Source organism: Sus scrofa, chromosome 14 (genome assembly GCF_000003025.6).
Source record: "Sus scrofa isolate TJ Tabasco breed Duroc chromosome 14, Sscrofa11.1, whole genome shotgun sequence".
In the NCBI taxonomy this organism is placed as follows: Eukaryota; Metazoa; Chordata; class Mammalia; order Artiodactyla; family Suidae; genus Sus; species Sus scrofa.
The window spans coordinates 113,734,016-113,749,133 of NC_010456.5; the positions used below are offsets into that span (position 1 = coordinate 113,734,016).

The window sequence follows — 15,118 nt, forward strand, 5'->3', positions numbered from 1 at the left end:
GGTCCAAATCTGCCTGTTAATCTGCTTTTTTTTTTTTTTTTTTTTTTGTCTTTTGCCATTTCTTGGGCCTCTCCCACGGCAAATGGAGGTTCCCAGGCTAGGGGTCGAATTGGAGCTGTAGCCGCCAGCCTCCGCCAGAGCCACAGCAATGTGGGATCCGAGCTGCGTCTGCAACCTACACCACAGCTCACGGCAACACCAGATCCTTAACCCACTGAGCAAGGGCAGGGATCGAACCCGCAACCTGATGGTTCCTAGTCGGATTCGTTAACCACTGCACCACGACAGGAACTCCCTGTTACCTGTTTTTTAAATTTATTTATTTATTTATTGTAGGGCCGAAGGTGCGGCACATGGAAGTTTCCAGGCTGGGGGTCTAAGTATCGGAGCTACAGCTGCTGGCCTACGCCACAGGCACAGCAACGCCAGTTCTGGCTTACACCATAGCTCATGGCAGCACTGGATCCTCAACCCACTAAGCCGGGCCAGGGATTGAACCCACATCATGGACACTAGTCAGGTTCATTTCTGCTGAACCACAGTGGGAACTCCTATTATCTGTTTTGGTGTGCCTGGGAACTGAATGGTTTTTACATTTTTAAAAGGTCATGAAAAAGAAAAAGAGGACTATGTGAGACCCTGTGTATGTGGCATGCAGAGCTTAAAATATTTACTAACTGGTCCTTTACACGAAAAGTAATGGTTCTTGAGAACATACATGATGTTCACCCGGAGGGCTTCTCAAAGCATAGATTATAGGGCCCCATCTAATTGTGTGGTCTGGGATGGAGCCTGCGTATTTGCATTTCTGGTAATTTCTCAGTGATGCTGATCCTGTTGGTCTGGGGACCGTGTTTGAAGGACCACTGCTCTAAAGAGCAGGAGCCTCCTCTCTGAGGTCAAGGTACTGACTGCAGTTTGGTCCCCCCCCCCTTAAAAAATATTACAATATAATTCTCATACTATAAAGTGGTACCATTTAAAGTGTACAATTCAGTGGTTTGGGGCATACTCACCAACTGTCATTACTGTCTAGTTCCAGAATATTTTCATTACCCCCCGAAGAAACTGTACTCATTAGTGGTCACTCATCATTACCCTCATCCCCCAGCTCCCTGCTAACCCCTCATCTATCTTCTGTCTGTGGATTTGCCTATTCTCGACATTCCAGATAGATGGAATCACACAATGTGGCCTTCTGTGTCTGACTTCTTTCCCTGAGCATAATATTTTCAAAGTTCATCCATGCTGTAACATGTACAGTTTAATTTTAGCTGATGTCTGAGCAGAAAAGTCTGTGTCTTGGAGCTAGCTTCCTTAGGACAGGAAATCTGCCTTCAGCTTTTCTCACTTCCACAGGCAAATAAGGAAAACATTACCAGAGCTAGGCAGAGCTTGGAAGCAATTCTGAACTGAAGTTCTTTCAAGAATCCCCAACCTTTCTTTCCCAATTCCTTAAGCCTCCTGGCATTCCTTCTCTCTTCATAGACTGTTACTCTCGGAAAAGTCTGGAGTAGGTAGTGGCTGCAGTTCAGAGGCAGATGAAAATGAGTTCACTCAAACTGCATCTCAGCTCTGTTTTGCAAGGCCTCTCTGCTGTCTTTGAGTTGGCTCCTTCAGGATGTGGAAAGAGATGGTTACGGTGACTAAAATGCCTGTGAGAAGTGCTGATCCAGATGGGGCAGGTTGTCATGTTTGTCTGTCAGAGCTTTCAGGTTAAGGGAGAAAAGGGAGTTAGGACAAAATGCTCTGTGTTTGCCAGATTTAAACCATTGGGGTTTCCTAATGATGATGATAAGTGGCCTTTATACAGAGGGCTTATAACTCCTTGAGGCTAGGACTAAGAACTTGTGCTATGAAAATAATGTGGCCCTTGCCTAGTACTTAATCTTTTCCTCTCTCCAGGAGCTTGATAGTGGAATGGATGAATTTCTAAGAAATTTAAGTTTGTCAAAAATACGTGCAGCACTTGGGAAAGCAGCGGAGTTCCCATCGTGTCGCAGTGGTTAACGAATCCCAACTAGGAACCATGAGGTTGCAGGTTCGATCCCTGGCCTTGCTCAGTGGGTTAAGGATCCAGCATTGCCATGAGCTGTGGTATAGGTTGCAGACTTGGCTCGGATACCGCATTGCTCTGGCTCTGGTGTAGGCCAGAGGCTACAGCTCCGATTCGACCCCTAGCCTGGGAACCTCCATATGGCCCACAAGGATCGGCCCTAGAAAAGGCAAAAAGACAAAAAACAAAAAAACAAAAAACAACAACAACAACAACAAAAAAAAACCCAAAAAAACAACTTGCAGCACTTGGAAAAGCAGGATCAAGATAGAGACAGAACTGATTTCTTCACTCTTACCTGTTTCCCACTTTGCCATCATTTAAACCAAGAACCAACTCCCTCTGGGCTCAGCTATGGGCTAGAATGGGCCAGGCTCTGAAATGCTTTGGCAGGTTTTTTGAGAGGAAATTGGCAGCTACAGGGCAGCTGGCTTCTCTGCTTTGGGTCTTCTTTTGTTCGTTTATTCTCCCAACATTGATTGAGCTCGTGACTGGGCCCTGTACAAGGTGCTGTAGGAGTTTCTTTAAAAAAAAATGTGTAAGATCTGGTGTGCCATACAAAAAGCTACACGTCTAGTGGGAGGGGTCAAGCAGGCAGAAACTACAGATAGATACACTGTGTGCTAAGTGTTATGTGAATTCAGAAGAGAGGAGGGGGTGGGAATGAGGAGTTTGTAAACAGGAAACTGTGTAAAGTGTAAATGAAGTTAAGGGCACTGCATAGCTCAGTACTCTGGGGAGCTCTAAACTGTTACGTGTGAGCAGGATGTGGGAAGTGAAGCGGCAGTGGGTGAGATAAAGAGGTATGCTGGGACCAGGACACACAAAGAAGCATGTTAAAAGTTGGGACTATAAGTCCAGTCCAGGTGGTTGAAGTATTTCGAGAGGGGAAGCCCTGAGATGAGAATTCTTGGTTTTAGGTGGTAGAGCACCCCAGCTTTGGTTGGTGAAAGGGATTCAAGAAAGAATTGGAACTGGGACAGAAGAGACCATTTGTATTTAGCCAGAAAATGAGAACATGGATTGAAGCAATGGGGATGGATTTCAGACCTATTTTTAAGGTAGAATCAATAGAATTTCGTCTCTCTCATTTGTGGTGACAAAGCACTGTCTCAAATAAAGGTACTGCCTTATAGGGAATTCAAATTGACTGAAACCACTGTTTGAGATCACGAGCGGGACCTGGTACTGGGGCTATGCTTAAAGACAAAAGACATCAAAAGCTCTTTAGACTGCAGTTGTCTTTCAGAGCGCTCGGTTACCTTCTAAAATGAACTTATTTTCCAACACCCCTTAGAATTGCTATACCCCTTCCCTTTCTTTGCTGAACTGGGGAAATCTTCCGCCACACTCAAGATGGCGGCACCAAAATGGACTTCTATACATGTTTTGGATTGCCCAGCCCCGTGATTCCAGCTACTTCCGCCACTCTCTGCGGAGCAGCACGCGTTTACGCCTCCTCGCAGCACTCAAGATGGCCCGGCTTCCTCCTACTTTTCATTGGCCAGCTCTCTCCGGTCTTCCGACATCATGAGGGGGCGGGACTTGTATTTGATCGACGGCTGTTTTAACCAATGGAAAAAGGGATAAAACCAATGAAGCGCTGGAACTGGAGAACCATCCCAGCGTCTGGGAGGTGTTTCGGCTGGGCGGGGTGGAGCAGAGCCGGAAGCGGGTGGGGAGAGTGAAACAGGAAAAGAAGGGAAGAAGGAAGAAGAGGGAAGAGGAGGAGAGGGAGGAGGAGGAGGGAGGCGGCGGCGCCGTGGCGGAGGAGCAGGAGCAGGAGGGGGATGGAGAGGAGAAGGCTCCTGGGTGGCATGGCGCTCCTGCTCCTCCAGGCGCTGCCCAGCCCCCTGTCAGCCAGGGCCGAACCCCCGCAGGTAAGGGGGAGGGAGCGTCTGGGCCAGGCTGGAGGTCTGGGGGTCGTCGAGGCCTGGCTGGAGGGGGCTGAAGGGATGTTGTCAAGAGTCGACGGGTCCCAAGAGGGGCACCCATGTCTGGAGTGGACAGGATGTAAGGGGGCGTCGGTGTTTAACTGAGGGACACCTGTGACGGCTTTGGTGTCAGGGAAGTGGCAGAGGCATGGTACCAAGTGAGTGAGGGGTCTTTGAGACGGCAGTTAGGTAAGGTGGGATGGGATGGCTGTGGCCGGATAGTGGTGCCAAGCAGGGGCATGAGGGGCGCGCATTCTTGTCTCACAGTGTCTCCAAGGCAGCGATGCCGCGTTTACGTCTGTGCGGATAGGGGTCCGTGGGTTATTGAGTGGGCCTGAGAGGGAGGGAGGGGCTGAGAGGATATTTATTTCAAGCTGCACCTGGGAAAGGTCTAGGAGCCTCTAGGCCCCATTTTTAATGGTGTTGGAGGCAGGGATCTTGGAAGGCAGGTGAGATGAAGTAGACTGGGGCTCCTCAGGAGCATGGCACACGAGCGGTAACAAGCTCTCACTGTTGGGCGGGCTGGCTGGTCTGGGGGAGCCAGTCACCGATGTCGGTCTGGGCCAGCTCGGCGTTTTGAGCAAAGGGTGGTGCTGATGCCAGTAAGGGCAACAAATGGAGCACCCCAGCTTTTCTTGCTAGGTGGCTTGCCTCTTATCCAGGCAGAGAAGCTTGTGCTGATTTCAGCTGCTGCTGGCATTTCGAAACCTTAATGGGAGCGTTGCTCCTGGTGCCAAGTTGGGTGGGGTGCAGCAGGGGGAATCACCCCTCCTTCCCTTGCATTTGGCAAGGCTTTACCATTCTATTTTCTTCACTTTCTGTTCCCGTCCCTGTCTTTTCAGAAAGGCACACACACAGAGCAAAATGGCAGAGTCTCTACAGCTTAGCATGAACTTTGTGTTGTGATCAAGTAGACGCAGAGTACCAGCAAAAATACACACACTTATCTTTTCCCTAGGAGTTTATGGGCAGTCTTTTCACATATGCATCTTGTCTTGCTCATCCTCTATGTAACAAATTAATTTTTTAAATGACCTGAAGTGTATATAACATAAACCATTTAAAACCACTTAACCATTTTAAAGTGAATACTTCAGTGGCATTTAGTACACTCACAGTGTTGTGCAACCACCGCCTCTATCTAGTTCCAAAACATTTTCATCACTCCAAAAGAAAAGCCTGTACCATTAAACAGTTCCTCCCCATTCCTCCTTCCCCCATACCCTGGCAACCACCAGTCTGCTGTCTCTGTGGATTTATCTGTTCAGGATATTTCATATAAATGGAATCCTACAGTATGTGACCTTTTGTGTCTGGCTTCTTTCTCTTACCATAATGTTCAAGGTTTATCTGTTTTTGTGGCTGAATAATACTCCATTGTGTGGCTACACCACAATTTATTTATTCCTTTATCTATAGAAGTATCCTCTGCTTCTCTCAAAGAATACATTTACGTGTATTAGAAAGAACGCACAAAAGGAATATAGCTCATTTTCTGACCCAATACATTGCTTTTTTCTACAGCTGGGACTCTCCTGTTTTAGGCTTTGTTGGGGTTGTTTTCCCAGTTAAAATCATCAACTGACAGGAGAAATAAATTTGCTTTATCTTCTAGAAAAGTTACAATCTTTAGGACTGGTAAAGCTAAGAAGTATAGATGTTGAAAGAACAAAATAGAGAACTGTTGCTTTTCCTTTGCCCCTGCCTATTTCTGTCGCTGTCGCTAAAGGCTGTTCCCAGTGACCAGCAATTAAATGGTAGAGGGTCGATTTAGGAACCGTGCAGCCTTTGGAGGTGGGAGCCCTGGGTCTGTGGTCTCCATCACCCCAGGAGAGAGGGGTGGTTGGCTTCCAAGGCACTGGTGGGAACCAGGTCCATTTCTTTAGCAGGAGAGGAGGAAGGATGGAAGGGGGAGATTCCTTCCTTGCTCATGGAAGGAAGCCTGGGAGGTGGAGGGAAGGGGTGGGAGGGGATCTTCAGTGTCATGCCCTAATTGCAGTTTGTGGATCACAGGCCATTTTCTTATCATTTCTCTGGCACTCCCACTACTTATTTTTGGGACAGGGTGGCTTTTGTACTTTGTTCCATTTGGATGGATGCTAGCATTGACCAGCAGCTATTATGTGGTTAAAGTTCTTGCAGAGAAGGGAAAGTTTTTGAAATGAGTAGTCTCTTGCCTCCTGACCCTCTTCCCCCAAACCCTCCTTCCCCCCATCTCACAGCCTCTCTTTCTCTTGCCAAGTTCTCCATATCTGTAGTGAGAATTGTGTTTTGAATTTTAACCTTTTGAATTCAGTTTACTCTATAATTATTAACTCTGGGAGTTCCCGTCATGGCGCAGTGGTTAACGAATCCGACTAGGAACCATGAGGTTGCGGGTTCGGTCCCTGCCCTTGCTCAGTGGGTTAACGATCTGGCGTTGCCGTGAGCTGTGGTGTAGGTTGCAGACGCGGCTCGGATCCCGCGTTGCTGTGGCTCTGGCGTAGGCCGGTGGCTACAGCTCCGATTGGACCCCTAGCCTGGGAACCTCCATATGCCGGGGGAGTGGCCCAAGAAATAGCAAAAAGACCAAAAAAAAAAAAAAATTATTAACTCTGAATCCACCACAGTTTAGTCAAGTTAGTTTTTGTTTTGTTTTGGCGTATAGAAATCTGTGAAGGAAAAAAAAAAACAATCTCACAGACCATTTTGGCATAGGATGTACTTCAGGTACTCAGCGTCCTTATTTCAACAAGTAGCTTCCAGCTAGCTCACAATTGAGGAGAACTCTCTGTACTCATTCTGTACTGAAAATGGTATGGGTACTGCCTTGCATTTTTATCCTCAAAATGGCTCTGGAGTTCCTGTTGTGGCGCAGAGGAAATGAATCTAATCAGTAACCATGAGGTTTCGGGTTCGATCCCTGGCCTCACTCAGTGGGTTAAGGATCTGGAGTTGCTGTGAGCTGTGGTATAGGTTGAAGATGTGGCTCAGATCCTGCATTGCTGTGGCTGTGCTGTAGGCTGGCAACGGTATCTCCGATTAGACCCCTAGCCTGGGAACTTACATATGCCATGTGTACAACCCGAAAAAGCAAAAAAAAAAAAAAAAAAAAAAAAAGACTCTATCAAATACAATCTTTCTTTTTAATTTAATTTTATTATTTTAGTGAACCTGTGGCGTATGGAAGTTCCCAGACCGGGAATGAACCTGTACCTCCCCAGTGACCCAAGTTACTGCAGTCAGATTCTTAACCCACTGTACCACAGCAGGAATGCCCCCCCCTTTTTTAATTCAAGTGTAGTTATTTTACAGTATTGTGTTAGTTTCTGATGTATAGCAAAGTGATTCAGTTATACACATATATTCTTTTTCATAATACAGTCTTTTTTTTTTTTTACACATGCATTTAGTATCAAATATATGGTATTAGGCAGCTTCCTTTCCCTGGTTCCAGCTCTGCACTGGAACAGCCATTTCCTGCCATCCTGGCCCAGATAAGTTTATCAGTTTGACTCCCTTCTGTGATAAGAACTTAGACCTCTATTCTCCTATAGGTCATTGCAACTCAGATGTGATTCCTTGAATCCATAAAGAATAAAAAAGCTATAGAGTCTCCAGATAGTAAAGCCTTGGCATTTGGCTCTTCCAGTTAAATTTTTTGTTTGTTTGTTTGTTTGTTTTTTCTTTTTAGGGCTACACCCAAGGCATATGGAGGTTCCCAGGCTAGGGGTCTAATCGGAGCTACAGCTGCTGGCCTACAGCACAGCCACGGCAGTGCAGGATCCGAGCCTCAGATCCTTAACCCACTAGGTGGGGCCAGGGATCAAACCCACAACCTTATGGTTACTAGTCGGATTCGTTTCTGCTGCACTGCTGTGGGTACTCCTCTTCCAGTTAAATTGTGATGGAGGGGTTCCCATCATGGCTCAGCAGTAACAAATCTGACTAGTATCCATGAGGACGAGGGTTCAATCCCTGGTCTCGCTTAGTGGGTTAAGGATCCAGTATTGCTGTGAGCTGTGGTGCAGGTCACACACAGCTCAGATCCCTCGTTGCTGTGGCTGTGATCTTGGCTGGCAGCTGCAGCTCTGATTCAATCCCTAGCCTGGAACTTCCATATGCTGTGGATGTGGCCCTTAAAAGCCAAAAGAATTAAATAAATAAATAAATATGATGATGGAGAGATATCGAGTTTCTTTTTCTTGTTGATTAGATTCAACACGAAAAATCTGACTATAGTGTTTAAAGTTTTAGTAGAAATGTCTTTTTCCATAAAGTGATACAGCCCCTGAGCTGGGTACAAACCTGTAGAGATGCAGTCCTTACCTTTCCTCTGCCATGCTTAAAACTTTGATGTGTCTTTTTTTTTTTTAGGGCCACACCCAAGGCATATGGAGGTTCCCAGGCTAGGGGTCCAATCAAAGCTACAGCCGCTGGCCTACGCCAGAGACACAGCAACGCAGGATCTGAGCCACGTCTGCGACCTACACCACAGCTTATGGCAACACCAGATCCCAGCCCACTGAGTGAGGCCAGGGATTGAACCCACGTCCTCATGGATGCTAGTCAGGTTCATTAACTGCTGAGCCACAATGGGAGATCCTTAACACTTCGATTTGGATGGGGGCCCTAGCTCCTAATATTTTTTTCCCCACCACACCCTCCAATAGTAAACCGCTTCCCCCAACCTTTACTCACCTCCATGGTCCCAGGTTTCAGTCCATAAACCCTGCTCCTCTCTCCTTTCCTAAGTCCAGCATTTCAGTGCAACCACCCTCATTCCTTCTTGGAGAATAGTGGGATATGAGACTTCCAGATTCTTATCCTCTTTCCCTCATTGTCTTAGTCTGTTTTATACACCAAAGTGAGCTGTTACCTAAAATCAACACCTTGAGTTGCTGTCAATCCTTTCAGTAGAATCCAGCAAACATTTATTTACTGGAATGTTCCTTCTTGGCAGCAGGCTGGTCTCACTAGGTGCTGGGAACCCTCAAATGTGTAACAGAATCCCTGTCCTCAAGGAGCTAATAATCTTGTGGGAAAGACAAATAACACAACAATGATTTGTAATGAGGAGGGATCAGCGTGGTGACAGGACAGTGGGGATGGTTGCTAAAGCTGGGGGAAGGCGGGGATTTAACGAAAGCTTCAGAGGCATTTGGACAGGGCTTTCAAGGTTGATAAAGATGAGTAGGATATCTAGGGACCAGGAAGGGGGAACATTTATTCCAGTACAAAATAGTGAAAATGGAGCGTTTGCAAGTGACACGTAGCTTCACCTGTGGGTGTGTAGAAGCCTGGGCAGGTTGGTTGAGACTTGAAGGGTGGACTGTAGTTAGATGGTTAGGAGACCCTTTATCCATTGGTGGAAGCAGTGCTGTTCGGTAGAACTTTCTGTGGTGAGAGATCTGTATTTCTGCTTTGTAGCCACATAGCCACCTGTGGCTGTTGAGGGCTTGAAATCTGACTACCATAACTGAGGAACTGAATTTTTAATGTCGTTTAATTTTTTGGATCAACTTTATTGAACTTTAATTCACATGCCGAAAGATTCATCCTTGGAGTTCCCTTCGTGGCTCAGTGGTTAACGAACCTGACTAGGAACCATGAGGATGGGGGTTCGATCCCTGGCCTCGCTCAGTGGGTTAAGGATCTGGCATTGCTGTGAGCTGTAGTGTAGGTCGCAGACGTGACTCGGATCCTGTGCTGCTGTGGCTGTGGTGTAGTCTGGCAGCTGTAGCTCTGATTTGACCCCTAGCCTGGGAACCTCCGTATGCCGTGGGTGTAGCCCTAAAAAAAAAAAAAAAAAAAAAAAAAAAAACCTCCTTATAAAGTGTACAGAAAATGTTTTTTTAAGTAAGTCATAGAGTTGTGTGACTATCACCACTAGCCAATATTAGAACATTTTCATCACTTCCAAAAGAAACCCCATAGCCATTAGGGGCTCTTCCCTTTTAAACACCCCCTCAAAGTTCTTCCACGTTGATATATAGGTATATCATTGCATGTATCAGTATTTCTTTTTTTTTGGCTGATTGGTGCAGTGGTTAACGAATCCGACTAGGAACCATGAGGTTGCGGGTTCAGTCCCTGCCCTTGCTCAGTGGGTTAACGATCCGGCGTTGCCATGAGCTGTGGTGTAGGTTGCAGACGCAGCTCGGATCCTGCGTTGCTGTGGCTCTGGCGTAGGCCGGTGGCTACAGCTGCAGTTGGACCCCTAGCCTGGGAACCTCCATATGCCGGGGGAGTGGCCCAAGAAATAGCAAAAAGACAAAAAAAAAAAAAAAACAACCAAGAGCAGACATTTATTGGCTGCCCCTGGCAGCCACTAATTGCCTTTCTGTCTCTATGGATTTGCCCATTCTGGACATTCTGTATAAATGAAATCAGACACCATGTGGTCCTTATTTCACTTGGAATGTTTTCAGAGTTCTTCCACGTTGATGTATAGGTATATCATTGCATGTATCAGTATTTCTTTTTTTTTGGCTGATTGATGAATGTACCACATTTTCTTTATATCCATTCAACAGTTGATGGATGTTTGGGCTGTTTCCCCTTGTGGGCTGTTATGAATAATGCTGCTGTGCACATGCATGTACATGTTTTTATTTCTCTTGGGTATGTACCTAACAGTGGAATTGCTGGGACATATGATAGCTTTCTGTGTAACCTTTTGTGGAACTGCCTGGCTGTTTTCCAAAGTGGTATGATATTTAATTTTAATTAATTTAAGTAGCCTTTACTGTAAGCAGAAATTGACAGAACATTGTAAATCAACTATAATAAAAAATTAAAAAATAAGTAAGTAAGTGGTCCCATCGTGGCTCTGCGGTAACGAACCCAACCAGTATCCATGAGGACTCAGATTCAATCCCTGACCTTGCTCAGTGGGTTAAGGATCCGGCGTTGCCATGAACTGTGGTGTAGGTTGCAGATGTGACTCGGATCTGGAGTGGCTGTGGCTGTGGCTGTGGCATAGGCCAGTGGCTACAGCTCCTGGTCAATCCCCTGGCCTGGGAATTTGCGTACGCCATGGGTGCAGCCCTAAAAAGATAAATAAAGTAGCTGCATGTAGCTACTGACTGCATATTAGACAGTGCAGATCTAACAGCTCTCCAGTGTGGAGCTTTCCACATGTAGTCTGATGTGGTGAGGGCATGGCCTCTGGGGGTCAGAATCTTCCATTACTGCCCCTGAACAAGTTATCTAACCTCTTTGTGCCTCTGTTTCCTCATCTATAAAATGGGCATAATAATCCATGTCCCTTACAGGTTCGTTGTGTGGTAAAAAGACATAATATGTGTAAAGCTTTTGGAATGTACTTAACGGTTACTAAATATAATAATACTTATCACTACTATTATTATTATTATTTTTTTTGTCTTTTTGCTATTTCTTGGGCCGCTCCCGCGGCATATGGAGGTTCCCAGGCTAGGGGTCGAATCGGAGCTGTAGCCGCCGGCCTATGCCAGAGCCACAGCAAACGCAGGATCCGAGCCGAGTCTGCGACCTACACCACAGCTCACGGCAACACCGGATCGTTAACCCACTGAGCGGGGCCAGGGACCGAACCCGCAACCTCATGGTTCCTAGTCAGATTCGTTAACCTCTGTGCCACGATGGGAACTCCTATCACTGCTGTTATTATTGGCGGCCCTCAGAGTGCATTGTGGTTGGTCAGTTAGTGTCAACTCTCAAACGAGGTTCAGAAACTGAGATTTGGGGATTGGAAAGAAACTTCCTTGATTCTGTTCTACAGCCGAGTTTAGATTTGTCCGTGTGATCTTTTACCCACGTAGGTGACTTTTCATGGTGAACCTGTGTAGTGCTTCTCAATGGAGGACAATTTTGCCCCTTCCTGAGGACATCTGTCAGTGGCTGGAAGTATTTTTGATTGTTAGAACTCAGGAGTGCTGCTGGAGTCTATCATGTGAAGGCCAGCGATGCTGCCAGACGTTCTGCGTTGCTCAGGGTCGTCCCCCCACAACAAAGAATTGTCTGGCCCCAAATATCGGTGGTGCCAAGGTGGAGCAACCCTTGGGTGGTACCTGCCATCCGCTTGCCAGCTCCCGCTCGGTATCTCGGGGTTTGAGGTCAGCCTTCTTGTGAAGAGATGTGTGTGCAAACAACTGCGGAGAGCACATTTCAGGTGGAACAGTTTAAAGCTTTAATGTCCTGCATCTTGGTCACTCTGAGGTTTGTTGACGTATGTTACCAGTCAGTTCTGCTTTGTCAGCCAACATCAACTATTTTGACAGAAGCACATTTTTTTTTTTTTTTTTTTTTTAAGTCTGGGGTTCAGTAAGCAGGTGAGCCTCCCTAGGTCAGCCAGTCTTGAACTTTCTTCCCTCTGGCTTTGGTCTGCCCTTGTGGTTTCACTTTAAGAACATGTTTGTTTTCGGCCCCGTTACAGCCTCATGGCCAGTTCCTTTCTTTTCTCAGTGTCCTCCTTGGTCCCATAACCAATCTGAATTGACTCATGTTCTTAGAACTTTTTCCTTTCCCCAGTCCAAGGCTTGGCTCTCCTCTCGTTTTTGGCCTCACGAATGTTCGTTTGCTCGCACACAGGCTCATCCTGCAGAAACCCTTCGGTGCTCTCAGGGTCACCACAGAGAGGCTGATGGTCCTGGACAGCTGCGGGCTAGATCTGGAGGAGAGCCCTCTCTTCCAGGCCCCAGGATGCAGCTCAGCTGGGGGTGTTGAGCACAAGCTGGCAACTCTGGAGGCTCTGGGTATCTTAGATGGCTTTGGATTCAAAATTCCAACTGCCTGGAGTTCCCGTCGTGGTTCAGCAGAAACGAATCTGACTAGCATCCATGAGGATGCACGTTCGATCCCGGGCCTTGCTTAGTGGGTTAAGGATCTGGCATTCCTGTGGGCTGAGGTGTAGGTCACAGAAGCAGTTCAGATCTTGAGTTGCTGTGGTTGTGGTGCCTGAGGCCAGTGGCTACAGCTCCATTTTGACCCCTAGCCTGGGAACCTCCATAAGCCAAATGTGTGACCCTAAAAAGACAAAAAAAAAAAAAAAAAATCCAACTACCTTTTGAATGCCTGTTCATCTATATTCCTGAGGGCCTCTTTCTTCTTGCCTTAAGTTGTTGGACTCACATTTGAGGGACCATCAGGACCAGATGGTGCAATAATGTGGGTTCATTCCTTGCCCTGCAACCCCAATTGTGGGCAGTGCCCCCGGCCACCGATCCCACTGTAACTGCACAGACAGAGTGGCCTCTGAGTGACAGGGAGCAGTGATAGTGGGTCTTGGTGACCTCTCTACTCAGGCCAAGGTCTGGCTGTAGGCACCGCCCTTTTGTCCCATCCTTTGCAGTTCCACTAGGTGGAGCAAAGTCTGGCCAAAAACCCGCATGTAATTTGGAAACCACAAACAAAGACCTACCAATAAATCCAGAACATTGCAACCTGGGAGGTAAGGAAAAGGGAAACAAACCTCATCCTATTGAATTCTGCAGCTTGTTGATACAATTCTGGGCTTTCCTAGTGTGGGAATTAAAGTAGGTCATCCTCTCAGACTTGTAAGCCTTGCCTGGATGGGGTTTGGGAGATTCTCTTGCTTACTCAGCTACGTTCCCATAGCTGGATTTATTTACTTTTGGTTTTCATCTTTCCATAGTTTCTTCTGTGGGAAAGTAGATGAGCTGTGTATCTTCTGTTCGTGGTGCCCCCATCACCCACAAAGCACCACAGCTCAGTTTTGATTCACAATCTTAGGTGTTTTAAAGAATTTAAACTTGTTTTGGAAGAGATGAGAGTGAATATAAGACGGTGCAAGAATGTTGGTGGCTTGGAAGGGTGGGTCTTAGAGTGAAGTTATAAAAACATGTCTGTTTTGATTTTTAAAAGTGGAGCAACACAGATCTTATGTTGTAACAATGTTGTGCATGTTGTTTTTGTTTGCCATTTTAAAATTATCTTCCTCATCTCAAATGCCACCTGGCCATTTCACCCCAGTAGGAAAAGCCAACCAGGGAGTTCCCATCGTGGCTCAGTGGAAATGAATCCGACTGGTATTCTTGAGAACATGGGTTCAATCCCTGGCCTCCCTCAGTGGGTTGGGGATCTGGCGTTGCTGTGAGCTGCGGTGTAGGTGGCAGATGCAGCTCTGATCTGGCGTGGCTGTGGCTGTGGTGTAGGTCAGCAGCTACAGCGCTGATTCAACCCCTAGACTGAGAACCTCCATATGCTGCAGGTGCGGCCCTAAAAAAGAAAAAGGAAAACAAAACAAAACCAATCACAGACAGTGAAAAAAAAGTAGGTTGGTGTATTGATCGGATTTACATATTTGGGGTTTATTTGGGAGAGAAAGTTAATATTTGGCTTTCTACATGGGTATGTTGGAGCATAATAGCTCTTCGGGACCTGAATGTAGAGTTGAATAGTGTGAGAAGTTCATCCTGTGTACTTCTTTCTTTTTTCTTGAGTCCCTCGTCTTTAAATATACAAATCCCCTTACTGTTTTCGCGGTGGGTGGGGCCAGGCAGAAAACCTGTGCCACTGGCCTGATTTGGCAAAAGGTTCACTTTGGCTGTCTCTCCATTTTCTTTCTTAGATGTGATTGCTGCTTTTCTTTGGGCTTTAAGGTACCTTCTCATATCACGTTTTTTTGTTTGTTTTTTGTTGGTTTTTGTTTTGCTTTTTTTTTTTTTTTTTTTTTTGTCTTTTTAGGGCCTCACCAGCAGCATATGGAGGTTCCCAGGCTGGGGGTACAGTCGAAGCTGTAGCCACTGGCCTACACCACAGCTCACAGCAATGCCAGATCCTTAACCCACTGTGCAAGACCAGGGATTGAACTTGTGTCCTCATGGATGCCAGTCAGATTTGTTTCTGCTGAACCACGACAGGAACTCCCCACATCAGTTTTTAATTACACAAAAATAACACACGCTCATACCAGTGGTAAATAATACAGAAGTACAAGAATACTTAGAGTGAAAAGTGAAGGTTTGTGGTTTGGTGTGTATTTTTGGTGGTTTTTCTGCTTATGCTGCATATTTATAGCTGTAGTAATATAACTCCTATGTATAAATTCATATACACACACATATATAAAATACATAAAATTGTTAGTATGGGTAGGGTTCTTTATTTTCTTTCATTTTTAAAAAATGGGATAATTTTGGAGTTC

The 15,118-nt window shown here is 46.2% G+C and overlaps 1 protein-coding gene across 2 annotated transcripts in view; it reads left to right on the forward strand.

Moving 5' to 3' along the window:
* WBP1L (WW domain binding protein 1 like) overlaps window positions 3,743-15,118 on the forward strand; it is a 62,807-nt gene continuing 51,431 nt past the window's right edge. Inside the window, exon 1 of one of the 2 annotated variants that reach the window (XM_001929157.7) lies at window positions 3,743-3,936. In XM_001929157.7, the coding sequence (XP_001929192.4) occupies window positions 3,847-3,936 (90 nt within the window). In that variant the 5' untranslated portion in view covers window positions 3,743-3,846. The remainder of the gene's footprint in view (window positions 3,937-15,118) is intronic. The other variant, XR_002338748.1, reaches the window with a different exon arrangement.